General features: G+C 37.6%; 1 protein-coding gene across 1 annotated transcript; it reads right to left on the bottom strand.

Annotated features, from left to right (window-relative positions):
* Window positions 1-55: 55 nt before the first annotated feature.
* plekhd1 (pleckstrin homology domain containing, family D (with coiled-coil domains) member 1) lies at window positions 56-17,290 on the bottom strand. The gene is made up of 13 exons (XM_017476899.3): window positions 16,688-17,290; window positions 14,693-14,786; window positions 14,482-14,571; window positions 14,273-14,349; window positions 12,331-12,422; window positions 12,021-12,073; window positions 10,193-10,287; window positions 8,954-9,047; window positions 8,611-8,804; window positions 5,483-5,615; window positions 3,642-3,786; window positions 1,845-1,988; window positions 56-1,619 (listed from the first exon to the last, which is right to left on the bottom strand). Exons 1-13 carry the CDS (start codon window positions 16,792-16,794, stop codon window positions 1,471-1,473), a joined length of 1,467 nt encoding a protein of 488 aa, XP_017332388.1. The 5' UTR covers window positions 16,795-17,290; the 3' UTR covers window positions 56-1,470.
* Window positions 17,291-17,654: the final 364 nt, after the last annotated feature.

Here is a 17,654-nt window from a genome sequence, read left to right as displayed (position 1 = left end):
GGGGTTTATTTATATATATATATATATATATATATATATATATATATATATACACATACAGTAATATAGTTAATATGTCCTGTAAAAATACAGTATTGTATTCGATTTAAACATAATACAGTGTGCTGCTATGATAAATGGACATTACATTAAGGATGTTAATATTAATCATTTTTTACTGTAGCTGAGCTTGACCAGTGTAACTGATATTGTCAGAAATGTTTAAGACAGAAATATAATGATGTACATGAACTACAGTAAATGAATAAATATGAACACATCCTGAGGAAACAACTGAAGAATATAAAATTGTGACAAGTAAAACAAAATTAACTGTCCAGCATAATATACACTCACCGTCCACTTTATTATGAACACCTGTACATTCATGGAGTTGTCTAATCAGCCAATCATGTGGCAGCAGCTCACTGCATAAAACCATGCAGATACAGGTCAAGAGCTTCAGTTCATGTTCATATCAAACATCCGAATGGGGGAAAAAGTGTGATCTCTGACTTTAACTGTGGCATGATGGTTGGTACCACATGGGAATAAGTATTCCAGAAACTGCTGATCTCCTGGGAATTTCACCTACAAAAGTCTCTAGAGTTTACACAGAATGGTAGAACTTGGCAGTTGAAGACTGGAAAAAGACTAGATGATTTCCCCCCAATCTTCAACTGTCCAGTTTCGATGAGCCTGTGCCCATGATGGCTTCACATTCCTGTTCTTGGCTTACAGGAGTGGAACCTGATGTGGTCTTCTTCTGTTGTAGACCATCCTCCTCAAGATTTGATGTGTTGTGCATGCTGAGATGCTTTTCTGCTCACCATGGTTATAAAGAGTGATTACATGAATTACTACGTCTTTCCTGGTAGCTCGAACAAATCTGGCCATTTTACTCTGACCTCTCTTATCAATGAGGCATTTACACCCATAGTACTGATGCTCACTCTATTTTTTTTTTTGTTTTTCACACCATTCTGAGTAAACTCTCAAGGCCAATAACACTCAAAATCCCACCAGATCAGCAGTTTCTGAAATACTCAAAACAACCATTCACGATCAAAGTCACAGAAATCACAATTTCTTCATTCTGATGTTTGACAGCAACATCAGGCTGCTGTCACATGACTGGCTGATTAGACAACTGCATGAATGTGCATGTGTTCCTAATAAAGTGGACAGTGAGTGTATATAATGTATAATAACTTATTACAGCAGAGAAAGCGGTCATATAAAGACGTTCAATATCCTTCAGGACTTCCTGTGTGTTGATCAAACAATAATTGGAACCTATTAGTGCAAGAGATTTCACACAAACAAAGAAAAGATCCAATCACTAAGCCTTCTCATAACACTAACCTTTCTAGCCATTCACAACTTTTCATCCAAAATCTGTGCAAATCTTTACTCATTGAACGATTATCAGACCAGGTTGGTGTTGATGCCTCACACTGATCTCAGTCCTTAAACTGCGCTGTGCCCTGTCGGCTGATGGCCTTCTTTGCTGTGCTGTCTAAAGCAGCTGTCCGAGGTCAGACGCCGAGTGGTCTCTTTCAGGTCCTCCAGACTGGAAGTCTCTCCATGTGTTCCAGCAAAAGACTGAGAGTGTTTCCCTGTGTTTCACAGTAAAGAAATGGAAGATGAGAAGGTGTGTGTGTGTAAAACTAGGGGATACAAATAACTAAACTGAGCTCTACAGTGCATCATCAGATTTCGATCATAAATGCAACTGCAGGTCAATATAAAATATCCTTTTAAATCCCATGTTACAGCGACACTACAATGTCGGGGTGTGTGTGCTGTGTATGTGTGTGAGTGGACAGAAGAGAAACACTCACGCCAGTGTTGCCTGGAAGCATGTCTCTGGATGCGACAGCTTTTAATTCGCCGTGCAGCAGCTTTATGCAGATACACAGAGTTTTTCATGATGGCAGGCAGCTTGGCCTCAATCTCTGCAGCACAGATACACTCCTCAAAGAACTCTGAAAAAGAGAGAGAGAGAGAGAGAGAGAGAGAGAGAGAGAGAGAGAGAGAGAGAGAGAGGCAGAAAAGAACCCGACTCGGATGGTAAATGTATTCAGCAGCAAAGAAAACATTTAACATGTCACACTTAAATTTTGAAGTCTAATTTCACTTCATGTGTAACTTCACTTATGGGGTAAAACCTTAAACTTCACCTTCATGGGCGACATTTTTAAGATTAAAAGTTTCATCACCTGCTACTGAACAAAATGGGCTTAATTCCTTGAAATGTCTGGGTGGTTTCTTCAGTGGTGCCCAAGACAAGCAAATTATGTATCCAGGCTTTCAATTCACAGTTTATGTTAATCATCAGGCTTATGATTCACAGTTTATTTTATTCATCAGGTTTTTGATTCACAGTTTATGTTATTCATCAGGTTTTTGATTCACAGTTGCCTGGCAGACAAGCAGGTTCAGTCAGCTGTTGCTACAACAGTCAGGTTTTTTTTTTCACTTGTCCAACAACCACAGGATGAATAAAATACTCCTGCATATTAACCTTCACAAAATAAAGCACATCTCACGGTCATCTCACGTTTAAACACTGCACTGAGCAAAAATGAAGACACAGCCAGACTTAAATATTATCTTAACATGTGACAAAGTAACATTACAGCTCACAGCTTGAACGCTTGAGCAAAAATTATCATTAACATTTCATACCAGAAACAGCATGCGGAGAGGATAAAGTCTGACTACATAAAGTCTCCCTTCTCATGGATTTAAGTGCTCACTTATTGCCCATAGTCTGCAATAATGCACATCATTGGCTTGAGTTAAATTATGTTCGTTGCCCCCCCCCTCCGGTCTATTTAACTGGCTTTCACTGAAAAACATATCAAACATATGCTCAACTTCTCAAAATTGTTACCTTTCACTAGTTAATAAATCCATAATCATACCATATTGTAATATATCTCCATTATTTTCAGATTGAGAGAGTAGTCCCAAATGGTAGAGGATATATTAAAGAAAATGAATTACATAGAAAGTTAACCTTTAATAGGGGTTTAAACTGGAATTTGATAATAACCCTTAAAAGTTCTGTGACTATACTGACTTTAAAGTATGATTTGTTTGAATTGTTGTTTTTACTTGGGTTTCCTGCTTGGTCCCTTTTTCCTCTTTGTTAGTATTTAATAGGACAAAGTAAGGAATTCAACACAACATGACATACTGTTGTAGGAAAATAATCAATGTTGGGGTGGTGTGATGTAGCCAGACACGAAGAGGAGTTACTGTTAGCACCCTAAAGTTGATTATTTTCTGATAACAGCACATCTTATAGTGTTATAAAAAATTCATCAATGCCTTCAAACCAATCAGATTTGAGAATTCGATAACACTGTGGTAAAATGTAATGTAATGAAGCAATAACATCAAATCAGTTCAGTTATTCTGAAAGTGACGTGATAACTAGAAATACAAAAGGGGGTGTTTCTGGATCTTTGTTGGGTAAATCAAATGTATATATATTGTACAGTACAGTAAAATATGCATTCTTATGGGAGCCCCTGGTGGCTCAGTGGCCCTAAGCTCCTGCAAATAGCACTTATAGTATCTAGAAACAGCACGACTGTAAATATTTTAACGTGTTTTTTGAGCACACTCACTGCGGAGGTGGCTGACATCTCCTATCAGCTTCTCGTCTGTCTCTCGACTGCGCTCCAAACAGTGTAGACCCTGTTCCAGGTTCTTCAGGGCCTCCTCAGCCATCTTCAGCCTGCGTTCTAACTCTGCCCTGGACTCCATCTCAGCCTGGACCCCCCCCACACACACACACACACAGATACATTACTTACATAAGAATTATATAGCCCTGAAGGAAGATGTGTGGAATATAGATGGTGTAGATGAGTGATTATTTCACGGGAGAGAAGGACGATGCAGTGGAGTGTGGAGATGAAGCATCGATTTTTTTTTCTTTATCACTCAGGAGTAACTTAATAATAATGGATGTGTGCAGAGAGAGGAGACAAAGAGAGAAAAGTGAGAAGAGAGATTCTATGAAATTTAATAGCAGATTAGGTTGTGAGAAGCGTGCATGAATGCCATGCTTCACATTTGCACACAGAATCAAAGACTTTGTATTTAATATGAAAAGATTGATCTTTTCTTAAACAACCTTTCTTTAAAATGCTTAGAATTAGTTTTACACTAATGCATGTAACCACTGTGGTTTTTAGTTTCTGCAGTCGAGTCTAATGCATGGGGGATTGTACTGGCTGAGTAAATATCAGGTGTGAATTCTGTGTAAAATTCTGCACACAGAACAAAAGGAAGAAATTTAATTTCTACCAACAAAGCATTAAATTCAGTACCACAAATTATCACAAGAACTAAGTAATTGAAATGGTTTTCTGAATGTGATATTTGTCATTTGCTGGACATATATCAGGTCTGGAGTAACGGCAAAACAACAACAACAATAATATGATCCGTGAAAATTGTTATTTTGTTTAAAGATCTTATTTTATCATTTAGTACGGCCCTTCAGACCCTACATAAGATATTTACATGTTTCCCAGAAGACAAAATAATAACAATTTACAACAATCATCCTGTTCAAAAGTTTACACCCCCCTGGCTCTTAATGTATTGTGTTGCCTTCTTGAGCATCAGTGAATGTTTGCACCTTTTGTAACAGTCGTGTACGAGTCTCTCAGTTGTCCTCAGTGTGAAAAGATGGATCTCAACATCATATAGCCACTGTTGGAAAGGGCTCAAATATGCAGAAAATGGAAAAGCAAATAATTTGCAGGACCTGAACTGTTTTCTGAAGAACAGTGGGCAGTTTAACTGCTCAGGACAAACAAGGGACTCGTGAACAACTATCACAAAACAAAACCAGTCACCGATCATCCAGGTAACGACACTTTTAAACTTTTGAGTCTTGTGGACGGTATGTGAAGATGTGTTATGTGAAATAGCTTATTCAGGGCAGGACTAAATAACAAACTAAATGCAATTTTAATGAGCCCTTTTATGTTTTTTCAATTATTAACATTGTGCAGATTCTGCGAGGGGTATGTGAATTTATGAGAACACTGATATAGAGCACACTCTATAACAGGGGTGGGCAATCTTATCCGGAAAGGGTCGGTGTGGGAGCAGGTTTTCATTCCAACCAAGCAGAAGCCACACCTGAATCCATGAAAGCCAAGAGCAACTGATTAAACAGGTGGAATCAGGTGTGCCTCCTGCTTGGTTGGAATGAAAACCTGCACCCACAACGGCCCTTTCCGGATAAGATTGCCCACCCCTGCTCTATCCGATGAGTGTGCTTTTGTTAGTGGGCTCAAGGCAAGTAGCATCCTACTATTACTGATATACCTTTATCACCCCTACTGTATATTACTGCTCAACACAGCCAGAGTGCTTTCTCTCTGTTCTGTTTCGTGCCTCAAGGTGCAATATACTGTAAATGTGATTTGTAAATGTCCTTCCTACTCACCTTGAGCTCAGTTTCGGCCTGCTGTTTATCAGCTGCTAGCTGACTGAGGGACTGCTGAAGTGCTTGAGCATGAGTTGAGTAAAATTCTCTCTCCTCCTGTAGCACATGAGCTCGCTGCTCGTTCTCTCTCAGCCTGCAGAGGGAGACACACAGCAGCTCTCGGCTCTCACCACGCACATCCATACATTAACGGGAGTGTTGTATTCAATAATAAAGCCCTACTGGGATGCACACTTTATATACGTCACATTATATTCATTATATAATGCATTATTAAAAGTGTTTTGTCCTATGTTTTGTCACCCCACAAATACCCATAATGCATTTTGACATTTGTAGGAAATATAGAAAAGGGCTCAATCTTAGATGCAATGATGTACTAAACAGTTATCATCTTTTATACCATAGTGCTGTTGAATTCTCAAATCCGATTGGTCAGAAGGTGTTGACTAAGTTTCTATAACAGTATTTCCGGCTGTAATCAAACCACAGTTTTACATCAATGAGCTTGTTCAAATATGTTATCGTTTCTATAGTAACAGCTAATACAGAGGGACTTTTATGGCTGACGCTTCATAAAATCTACATCTAATATGAAATGTGTTTAAACATTTGTTGTTATTTAACAAAGAAAAGTGTATAATAGTTGATGTGGTGAAGTCAGTCTCTCCAGGATTTAGCAATTTTGAGATCGTAGAAATGAACGCAAAATCAAGGAAACATCGCAATATTCGGAGGAGCTTGCAATTTTTCAGAATTACCATAGATTTTCAGCAGATTTGGGCCAAGACACATTACGTGATGTCATCACAACACACACTCAGCCAAAGCCCTCTTCGAGTCCCGTGTGTCGAACGAGTACACCGAATAGGTCTCATTTACCAACAAACATTACTGTGAAAGACAATTCCTTTGAATTGCAATTTTGCTAATTAATAAAGTAGTTTCTGCAAAAAAAACAAAACAAAACAAAACAAAACAAAACAACAACAAAAAAAAGGCCACAGCAAAATCAAGCATTTTTGGCCACAACAATCAACAAACAAAAAAACTTACCGAAAACACAGTCCATACAGGATTTCGTGAGCAAGACGTTTATTTAGCATTTATAGAGAGAGTCATCAGAGTAAGTAGTTGAGATTTAAAAAAAAGTGTGACATTTTCCTTTAGTAAAGTCCTCATCTTAAGTCCTACATTCAACTAATTACTATTAAAGTTAGTGTTTAAATCAGAGTTCATTATTGAATAAATACCTGAGGTAGACTTCAATATAGCACAAACCCTTCTAAAGCATAATTAACCAATACCATACTGTCATGCAAGTCATTCCTAGCCTCAAGTCAGTCTATATCCTCACTGTGCTCTGCTCATGGTGGTCATTGATCAATATGATGTCCGTTTGCAAATCAATGGATGTTTCCACTTAACCGCCTCCAGCCTCCATTAACACTGGGGTAGGTCTGAGTCAGGAATATAGGTTCAGTCCTTCAGATGCGGTTTGACAAATCATACTTTAAAGCACAACTTGCATTGTACTGAATTATTTAGTACTGCATTCAGGCATTAATATATTAAGTTGTCTGCTGAAGTACTATAGTAAAAGTACAAGCACAAGTACAAAGCCAACAATATGCAGTTAGCATTTAACCAGAAGGGCAGAAGAGCAAGTCGCATTAAGTGTAAAGAGCAAAGAGAAAATGAGGTAGGATGGCTCGAAAGTGCGAGTGACGTGCAAATGGCATGTTATCAAAAGTGCAAATGGCATGATGTGTGTAAATACGTCTGGATGACAGTACTCAAGACAGTAATGAATGTACTACAAGCTTGTCATAATTGACTAAATTATGTGGCAAATGTATGGTCTATATAAGAAATAAAACAGTTGGATGAAGGGTAGTTACTGGTAGGACCTCACATCAGGTGAAGTTACTGCACATCAGGTGTTTTACTCCTCTTATAAGACAGCAATTTGCAAATTTTTAAATAAAAGGATGACATGTTTGATTTAGTTATAGTTAATGAATGTTGTGGAACATCAGCTCCTGTTATCACTTTTCTTAGAGCAGCTATAAACAGACCCTGCGTCTGAAATTGTGTATGACGGTACATACTGCATTTGATTCACATACTGATCAGTGTAAGTGTGTACTATGAATACAATCCGGACATACTACATCCACCATGTTGGCACGGTCATGTGATCTACAACTTCAGAAGACCCGACAAGCTGCCTTCTTCTATATCTGATTCTGACAACTCTTCTGCACCAGTCCCGTTGCCTTATGGGATAGCGCAGAGTCCACTGGTTCCCTACTGCAGAATCTCGTTGGAAGCAGTCTGGGTATCTGGGTATTTCTCGCCAACTGTTTTATGAATACTGAGAATTCAGACATACTACTCCTTTGGCGTACTGCTTTTCGCCTACTGTAAAGTAGGTTAGCAGGGATATTCAGATGCAGTCATACTCTCTTTTTCCCCTCACCACCCTCTCTTTTTCTTTCATGAGACAAAAACGCAGCTTGTCACTGAGAAACTCTTTTCCGATGGAAGAAATCTTAAAGCTGCAGCTTTACCTCTGTCTGATACAAAGTGCTAACTCTGGAGACTCCTTCCAAACATGTTAAATAAACGTCTCAGTATCACAGTAGCAACGAACACATGTTTAATCCGTTTATGTAGAACAACTTCGCATGTAAGTTAGTATAGAAATGCTAAAGTTTTAGAGTGCGCGCATTAATATAAACCTGTGATTTTCCTTGCAGCCAGAACTACTTTCAGAGCTGCTGCAATAAGAAATTACTCAGTACCTTTTGTCCAATTAGCATCAAGAATTAAACAGCGCTGTGTTATGAACATGTTGTAATAGTTTTCTTTATACGTCATACTCAGCATGACGTATAAACTGATATAATTTGGATTTTTTTTAAACATCTAAACAATTTAACAATACATTATTTGACCATATTTGTTGCTTGTGATACATGTTTTTTTTTTTTTTTTTTTTTTTTTTTTGCATTTTATATACACTCCATGGAGCTAAAATACTGTACATCATATAGCATTTATAAAAACAGAACACATGATGAGTTTGATCAACTTGATGCTTTTTAAAATTATTTATTTATTACCTCTCTTCTGCCTGCTTCTTTTCACAGAGTAGACACATCATGTGCTCCTCGATGTTTCTTAGGTTGCCCTGTAGCTGTTCCTGTGGTTTGGGGCATTTAAGGTCAGGAGCAGAAGCCTGGTCCACAGAGTCAATCCCATCCATCTCTTTCGCTCTGAGCATATCCAGAGTATGCTGCTTCTCCTTAGATAGCTCCTGAGCAGTCACAAACACAAAACACTAAATACTGCAGCACTAGAACTAAGCCTAGTGCTCACTTAATGAAATCCCGAATTCTCAATAGTATTATCAGTAAGTCAGTCATTCTGATCAATTTATTAAAGCAGTTCCAAGAAGCTGTGTACCTCAAGAGACCGCTGTAGTCGAATGGTCAGACTGTTAAGCTCTTCTTTCTCAGACTCGACTCCTTTCAGTGACAGAGCTGTTCCATCCAAATCCCTAAAAACACACTACAGCATTACAGCAGCGTCAAAACGTCTGACTTACCGAAACCTAAAACAGAAATGTACCTGTTTATTAAAGATGTTTAGCAACTCATATGAGCGGCTTCATCCGTTCCACTTCAGTAACCTGACACATCTACCTCGCCTAGATCTTCATGACACATTACTTCAAATCATACAGTATCTATACATCCTGCAGAAGTGCCCCATTTAAAAAAAAAAAAAAAAAAAAAAAAAAAAAAAAAAAAAAAAAAAAATATGGTAGTGACACCATACATATCCTTTAAATGGCAATCCTAACACATAGTGCTCATTTCCATCATCTCTTACTGATGAAAAACTGTCATATACTGATATACTTTTATGTGTTTTGCTTTATCGCTATATGCAGTAAATAAGGAACAGAAGAATAAAATGTACAGGAAAATAATGAACAATGGGGTGGTGTGATGCAGCCAAAGTGGATTATTTTCCTATAACAGCACATTCTGAAGTGTTTTATTCATCTTATACCACAGCAATTGGTTAACTATTAACAATTTTTAATTGATTACTGAATCTTACTTTTTATACATTATATTTACGTTTAATGTTATGGAATGTCTGTGAAACAAGTTAGTTCTTGTTATCACTTTGGCTATAGTGGCTATAAACAGCTCTCTCTCTCTATCACTTTTAGTTATTGAGACAAAATATTCAGACTTTTCATGATGAGAAATCACAAAACGCGATCATCATTCTGGAAAACTAATAAGAAAGTGTTGACACTAAAGACCCTTCAATAAATGCTAAATAAAAATCACCAGATCAACTAACTGTTAAATAACAACCCATTTTAAAACAGAAATTCACTGCATTTAAAATTGGAATATATTAGCCTTAGATTACATGGAGCATCCAGCAAACACATAACTGTGATTGAGCTGTTACTATAGAAATGATAACGGACTAGAACACGTGCATTAAAATAAACGTGAATAAATATGATTCGAATGATCAGAGCTGCTGTTATAGAAAACTAAAAATCAACACCTTCTGAGTAATCAGAATCATGGCATCAACATGCAGCATTGTGCAATAAAGGGTAAAGAAAAACATTAAACTAATTCCATGCAGCAATTTACAGACACTGAGGTATACCGCTTGATCTGCTCCTGCTCGGCTCTAAGCTCCATCAGCACCTCCTCAAACCTCTGCTTCTCTTCCTCCAGCACCTGATTCAGTCGCTCCAGCTCCTACAGTGTGTTTGCACACACAAACAGTACTGTACATGTGTACCAGTGCCACACACACTACTGTTTCAGTGTCACTGTTGTGTTTAGAATCCTCCACTAAATAATATATGGTCACCGGAGGTCATACAATGGTCTCTTTCCAGTGGTGGTTTGGGCTGAGAAATTATCCACAGCATCAGATGGACTGTGGTCAGTAATTGTAAACCTACAAAGTGTACTTGTAGCTATCTACACAGCTAAAGAGTGTAGATACACAAAGCAAAATTAGCATCTTAGCAAGTGAAATTATCTTGAATATAGTCAGATTTATCTAGAATTTTCTATTATTAGATTACCATAAGCCAAATATAAGATGATATGATACCAGTATCGGTACTGGGCCAACAGAAGTAAAAGAAAGGGTGGATTAAATATCAAAGAAATCATTTCAGATATTGTATCTTGTAACAAATGATCCAAGCAATGATTGGAATTGGAGAAGAAATGTATTTTTGGAATGGGAAATGTTTACATATAAAGAGACTTGATTGTCTTTCGTTAAGATTGATTTCATTATATTTATAGTTTAATATGTTATTATATTTGTTATATTTTCAGTGATTTTTGTGTGAGAGTTTAAATGTGAAGTGCTTCAGGTAGAAATAATAAAAAAAAAAAAACAGGTTAAAGCTGAGTCGTTTTTAAAGAAAACAATATTGGATGGATGTCTGTATCTGTATATACAGATATAGATGTTCAACGTTTCAGTATTAGCATGAGAAGAAACTAGAAAATCTTGCCATCGCTAATTTCACTACAGGGTGTCCACAAAGTCTCCATAGATATGGGAATTAACACTTTTTAGCAAAATGTATTTCAAAATTTTTCATATTTAGTTTATTATTTTTTTTCAGATAGTTTTTTCAGAACGCCTTTGACAAAAGAAGAACGTATTGAAATCATTCTCACGGCTGGATCGGGAAGCTGTCACAAGCCTGCGATGGACTTTAACAGGAAACATGGAATGCCCATCACACACGACACTGCTGCCAAACTTATTAAAAATTCAAAAAGACTGGAAGTGTTGCGGACCGACCGAGAAGTGGACGTCCACGAACATCCACTGACGAAGGCATGACCGACGTGGTGCTAACAAACATAATCCCCTGTGTATGGAGACTTTTGGAACACTCTGTAGATTCAAGGTTTCATTTTCTTTATTTTATTGGCAGATAATCTTGCTTTTTTTTTTCTTTTCCTAGAAATAAATGCTTAGGTCAAATACCTGCCAATAGAACAAGACTATTGTTCTGGAAATAGGTTTAATAATCTTACACTTGGTTTATTGTAATCTTATACAAGGAAATACTAGATACATTTGACGGGATTCAATATTTAATCTGATGTTTTTGCTCGATAAAAATGCCATTTAAAAAAAAATAAAAAATTCCACACACACACACGCCTTATTTGCCATGCATTCAGAGATGGATGTAAATATGCAAGCATTATTAATACACAGCCCAATTTGTATCCGTATAATTGTGATAATTTGTACGAGAACCATGAGATAAAATAAGAGCCCCCTATCAGCATAAAACACTTATTAAATGCATAGAAGCACAGTAAATACAAGTGCCTAATTACACAGAGTTAAAAAATTATTTAAAAAAACAAAAAAAAAACCAAAAAAAAAAAAAAACCTGGCAACTCAGTGTGTGTAGGTCTAAAATAAATAACAGCTTGTAACTAACCGCCTTCTGTTCTCTCTGTAAACTTAGTTCTTCAGTCTCCTCCATCAGTTTATCTGAAGAAAAACAAGCACAGAGAGTTTTTTTTAATTAAAGTCATTATCAGTCTTAACTGACTGTGTGTGTGTGTGTATGAATGCATTATTCTCAGTGTTACTTTGACCAACATTAGGTTTTGCTCACAGCAAGATAAGAAACTGATATGTTTTAAAACCTATTTGAGCTATACCAGTATAAAAGATATCATTTCAAAAGCATTATTATGAAATGTAATCAAGTTCAACCCTCATGCTGATGCATCCACGAGCCTCACCCAGGTACTCCTGTTTCTCTTTGGCCAACTGCAGTCCCTGAGCCTCCAGACTCTCAATCATAGCCTCGCCTAACTGGGCGTTCTTCCAGGTGCTGAAAATAGATCATCACATTACAAATTATGCAACAAACACCATTAGTATGCTATATGTCTTGCTCTTCAAGCTGTATATTGCAGTTATATACTGTAGTTTTGTCAAGTAAAAAGGTTATACGTAGAGTCTATATTTTCTTTAATATAGGAGTATGTTAGAAGCATAAATTCATTAGCATTTGGAGAAAAGTTCTGTATGAACATTATATTATGATTTATTTCAGTTATATACAAACATCTGGCTAAAATTTGGTTTGTATCAGTTTAAATAAGTATGATGAAATAAAAAGTTATTGGTAGTGAAGTCAGATATTTGGACCCATCTATATACATTTGAGTACAAAAGTTTGCCAAAAACTACACTATATAGCCAAACGTATGTGGACACCTGACCATCACACCCATATGTGGTTCTGCACAAAACTGCTGTCATAATATTTACTGGACAGACACAATTGTCTAGTTCCCGTCACTGAAACTAAGGGGCTCAAACTTGTTCCACCATGACAATGCGAGCTCCATAAAGACATGGTTTTCCAAGATTGGAGTGGAAGAACTTGAGTGGCCTGCACAGAGCCCTGACTGAACACCTTTGGGTTGAACTCCAAGGACGACTGCATGCCAGGCCTTCACCCAACATCAGTGCCCAACCTCACTAATACTCTTATGGCTGAAGGGGCAAATCCCCACACCCACGCTCCAAAGTCTAGTGGAAAGCCTTCCCAGAAGAGTGGAAGCTGCTATAGCAACACAGTGGGAATCAACTTAGGAGTTGTTCAATGAGCATATATGGGTGGTATCGATCAGGTGTCCACATACTTTTGGCCACATACTGTATTGTATCATAAACAAACATTCATTCATTCATTCTCAGTAAGTGCTTTCGTCTGGTCAAGGTCACGTTGGATCCGGAGTCCCAGGAATACTAGGCATGATGCGAGACTACACACTACAGTGGTGCTTGAAAGTTTGTGAACCCTTTAAATATTCTGCATAAATATTACCATAACAAAATCAGATCAGAACACAAGTCCTCAAAGTAGATAAATAGAACCCGATTAAACAAATGAAAAAAAAAATTACACTTGGTCATTTATTTATTAAGGAAAATGATCCAATATTACATATCTGTGGGTGGCAGATAAAGCATCACGGTAGATACACTTTAAAGAAAAAAATCGTAGCCAATCCACCTGCTAGTATGTTTTTGGGAGGATACCAGAGAACGTGCTGGAAACCCACCTGGACACAGGGAAACCATGCACAGAAAGTCAATGTGCAGACAGTAACCCAAGCTATACACTATTGGGGGGCTCCTAAATGGCACAACAGGAAAGCATTTACCCTATCGTTGCGGGATTGTCCATTGGCCGTGCTCTCTGGGTGGGAATGATGGCATTACCAGCACTCCTCTGTCAATCAGAGCAACGCTAGTCAATCGCAAGTACGTTTTATCTCATGTATGTGGAAGATGGCAGGTAATGCTGTCCTCTGAGTCTGGCCCTGTAACGCAGCATGAGCAACAGTTTGAAAAGATGTGTCAAACAATAGCTTGTTCACAACTATGCTGGAGAGAGTTAGCTAGAGAGTGGCAATTGATGAATTGTGCAAAGGAAGGCACTAAATGGCTTGCTTGTATAAAATAAATGCCTTTTGTTTGTCATTTTGCCTTAAAGGTGCTCGTGATGGACTGGTACGTCTGCACCTTATTCGCAGTGCTCCTGGGATAGGCTCCAGATCCAGTGCAACCCTGACCTGGATAAAGTATTTACTGAAGATGAGTGAATGGACACATTGTGTTCTAAAAGTATACAATCTTAACTGTATGCACTTGAGTACTTAGGCTCACACTTTTCCTGACTCCTCCAGCATCTCCAGCCATTGGCTCTGCTCTGACTCTGACTCTGCTGCTAACACGATGTCTCCCTGTGAAGAATGATAAAAGTTAGTAACAAAATACTGTACAATTTCTTCTCTGGTGTATTTTTTTTTTATTTTTTTTTTATTTATTTATTTTTTTTAGAGACGCCTTAGGGTAATCAGAAGAATAGATCATACATTAAATTCCTCATGGTTGATAACCATGGCAAAGGGCATGCCCTGTTCCTCCTTTGGCTCGACCACACATCGGCCTAGAGGGATAACTCCCTGTTAAAACAACAGGATTGTGAGTCAGAGAAAAAGAAACAGAGAACAGGCTGGAAAGAAGCGAACCAATTGTTCTTTGGATTTTGGATTGTATTTCATAATGGAAGTCAGAGACGCTCACCTTTGGATGGATGTTGAAGTATCTGTTAGCTTCAAAGTTTCTTTTCTCATTCTCAGCATAGTAAAGCAAGAAGCTGTCTTTGATAATGAAGAATCTGTTCAATTAAAAATATAATAATAAAACAGGTCAGATGTTACATTTATTTTAATTTAAAAAAAAAAAAAAAAAAAAAAAAAAACATTCTACCTTAATTTGTAGAGAATTTTTTGTTGTTGTCGTGTATAATTTACGTTCTATTTATTTTAGCTACAATTTGCTATTCGTTGGGCATTTCTACTAGTGCTGTTGAATTCTTGATTATGATTGGTCAGTATTGATTCATTTATATATATATATATATATATATATATATATATATATATATATATATATATATATATATATATATATATATATATATATATATATATATATATAAAAAACTGCAGCTCTGACAATACTCCATCTATCCATCCCTTTTCCATATTGCTTATCCTACCCAGAGTCATGGGTAGACTGGAGCCTATCCTAGGGGACTCGGGCATAAGGCAGGGGACAACCCGTTACCAACTCATCATAGGGCCTAATCATACATTTACATTTACTCATTTAGCAGACGCATTTATCCTAAGCGACTTACAAATGAGAAACACACACTCACACACCCATTCACACACTACGGACAAATAGGAGATGCCAATCAGCCTACAATGCATGCCTTTGGACTGGAGGAGGAAACTGGAGTAGCTGGAGGAAACCCCCAGAAGAACATGCAAGCTCTACGTGCACAAAGCGGGGGTGGGAAACGAACCCTCAAAGCCGGAGTTGTGAGGCAAACATGCAAACCATCATGCCAGACACTCCACATAAACAGGTTTTTAAAACAACCCTTTATAATCACTGATATGGCGAAGTTCTCTGTGATGAGCCGTTTATTTTACATTATGGTAGTTTTCCACTACTTCAGGACAGAAGAATTTGCAGGTTCTCAAGAACATCATAAGCTCAATGTGGACGTTCTCCAACAATAAATCAATATGGCGGTTCTTCTGACTGATCACATATACCCTATGATGAAACTTTTCTATCCTGATGGGAGTGGTCTCTTCTATGATGACCCCGCCCACATCTTCAAAGCACGAGGACTCACTGAATGGTTTAACAAGGATGAAAATGATGTAAATCAAATCACACCATATACTACGACCTTTACAGTAACCAGAAATCAATCCAATTGATCACCAATGGGAGATTATTTTTCAAGTGATGTGTTAGACAGCGCTCTCCATCACCATCATCAAAAACACCAACCGAAGGAATATCTTTTGGAAGAATTGTGCTCATCCTTCTAGGACAGTTCCTGAGACTTACAGAATCTGTACAAAGCTGTTCTTTTTCTTCCTTTCTCCAAAGCTGTACAACGCTGGAGGCTGTTGTTTTTGTTTAGTTTTTATCCATTAATGCCACTGCTCTGTATTAAATCAGTGATCGATTGTAATTAATTTATTAATATGACTGCAAACTGTTTAGTCTGTGTGAAGATTTTGGACGTCAATAAAAAAGTGTTGCGAAGATGACGAGGTAAATAACTTTTATTGTACATCTGCATATTAATCTTTAGAATCTAGATGATAAATGTGTGTCTATTTTTTGTATCAATTGTAGAATTAAAAGCACCAGGATCAATAATGCACTTCAGGCACTACACAAGTAATAATGATGTGTACATTCTCCCATACTCTGTTCTAGGATGGATTGAAAAAAGCTGAATATGTGCTCTATACTTCCACAGAGTCCTACTGCATGACTCATCATCTCTAGGAATAAACCCATAATACTTCTATTACCAAGAGAATAAAATCTCAGAATTAACCAGTACCTATCCATACAAACAACATACAAACTCCTGTATTCATAAAAATGTTCTGAAAATCAAGCTTTTAAAATCAGTACAGACGGTAAAATAGTAATACACCTAACAGCTTATCTCGATAGAAGATGAGATCCCGACTGTACCTTCGAGCCCATTTGGCTGATGGTCTTCCGGAGGATCTTTTCCAGAGCACGCCATGCAGCTGCACTTTACTGCTGACGTCTGGGACGCTAGAGTCCGGCTGCTCCATGGAGATCCAGGAAGGGAAATAAAAAGAGCGTGGAGGAGCAAAACACGGCTGTTGTTTTCAAAGAAGTGGGTGGAGGGGTTAACATTAGCAGGGGAGAGTCTAAAGCAAATACACACACACACACTCACAGCCAATTAGGGAACTTCCAATAACTCAACAAGGCAGAATGATGTGGACATCGATAGAAGCATCGAATACGTAATAGCATAAGAGCACGAGGGAGAGAGCGGTGTATGACAGAGTTTCTAAATCTGAGAGATGGTCAATAGATGTCTCATATGACACTTATTTAGATTACTTGCAACAGTCATATCGGTTAAATCAGTGCGACTAAAGAAACACTCACACTTCCAACAAAAGAGCAACAGCCCATTTTCACAGTGCATTAATCAACGTTAAGGCATTCTGCAAGTCAGGTTCACAGCGTTATAGCTATTTTTAACTGATACACATTAGGGACAGACAGACAAACCATCACAGCTTGTTTATACTGAATATATATAGTGCAGATCTAAGAGTACTTAATGCAGTCAATTGGCAGAAACTGAGACTCCCATTTGAGAGACATCAAAAAGGTGCTCCTAAGTGAAGTCCAGCATAAAAGATACCAGATATCCATAAATCAAATGTGGCCAGCTTTTTTATTTACACAAAAGTATGACATTAAGTAAAATGGTTTAATAATTTAGGCGACAAGCAACACAAGGAAGTCAGAGGACATTAGTCGAATGCAACATAACTGCAAGTAGAGAAAAAAAAAAAAAAAAAAAAAAAAAAAAGGCTGGTAAGGAAGCACCGGATTATAACTACTATGACTTGATAGCAGGAACTACCTTGTTTCAAAGATGTTCCACATCATC

The sequence above is a fragment of the Ictalurus punctatus genome, chromosome 9 (genome assembly GCF_001660625.3).
Source record: "Ictalurus punctatus breed USDA103 chromosome 9, Coco_2.0, whole genome shotgun sequence".
Lineage (NCBI taxonomy): Eukaryota > Metazoa > Chordata > Actinopteri > Siluriformes > Ictaluridae > Ictalurus > Ictalurus punctatus.
The sequence above is the reverse complement of the archived record's forward strand: the minus strand, read 5'-3'. Positions and strand labels throughout refer to the sequence as shown.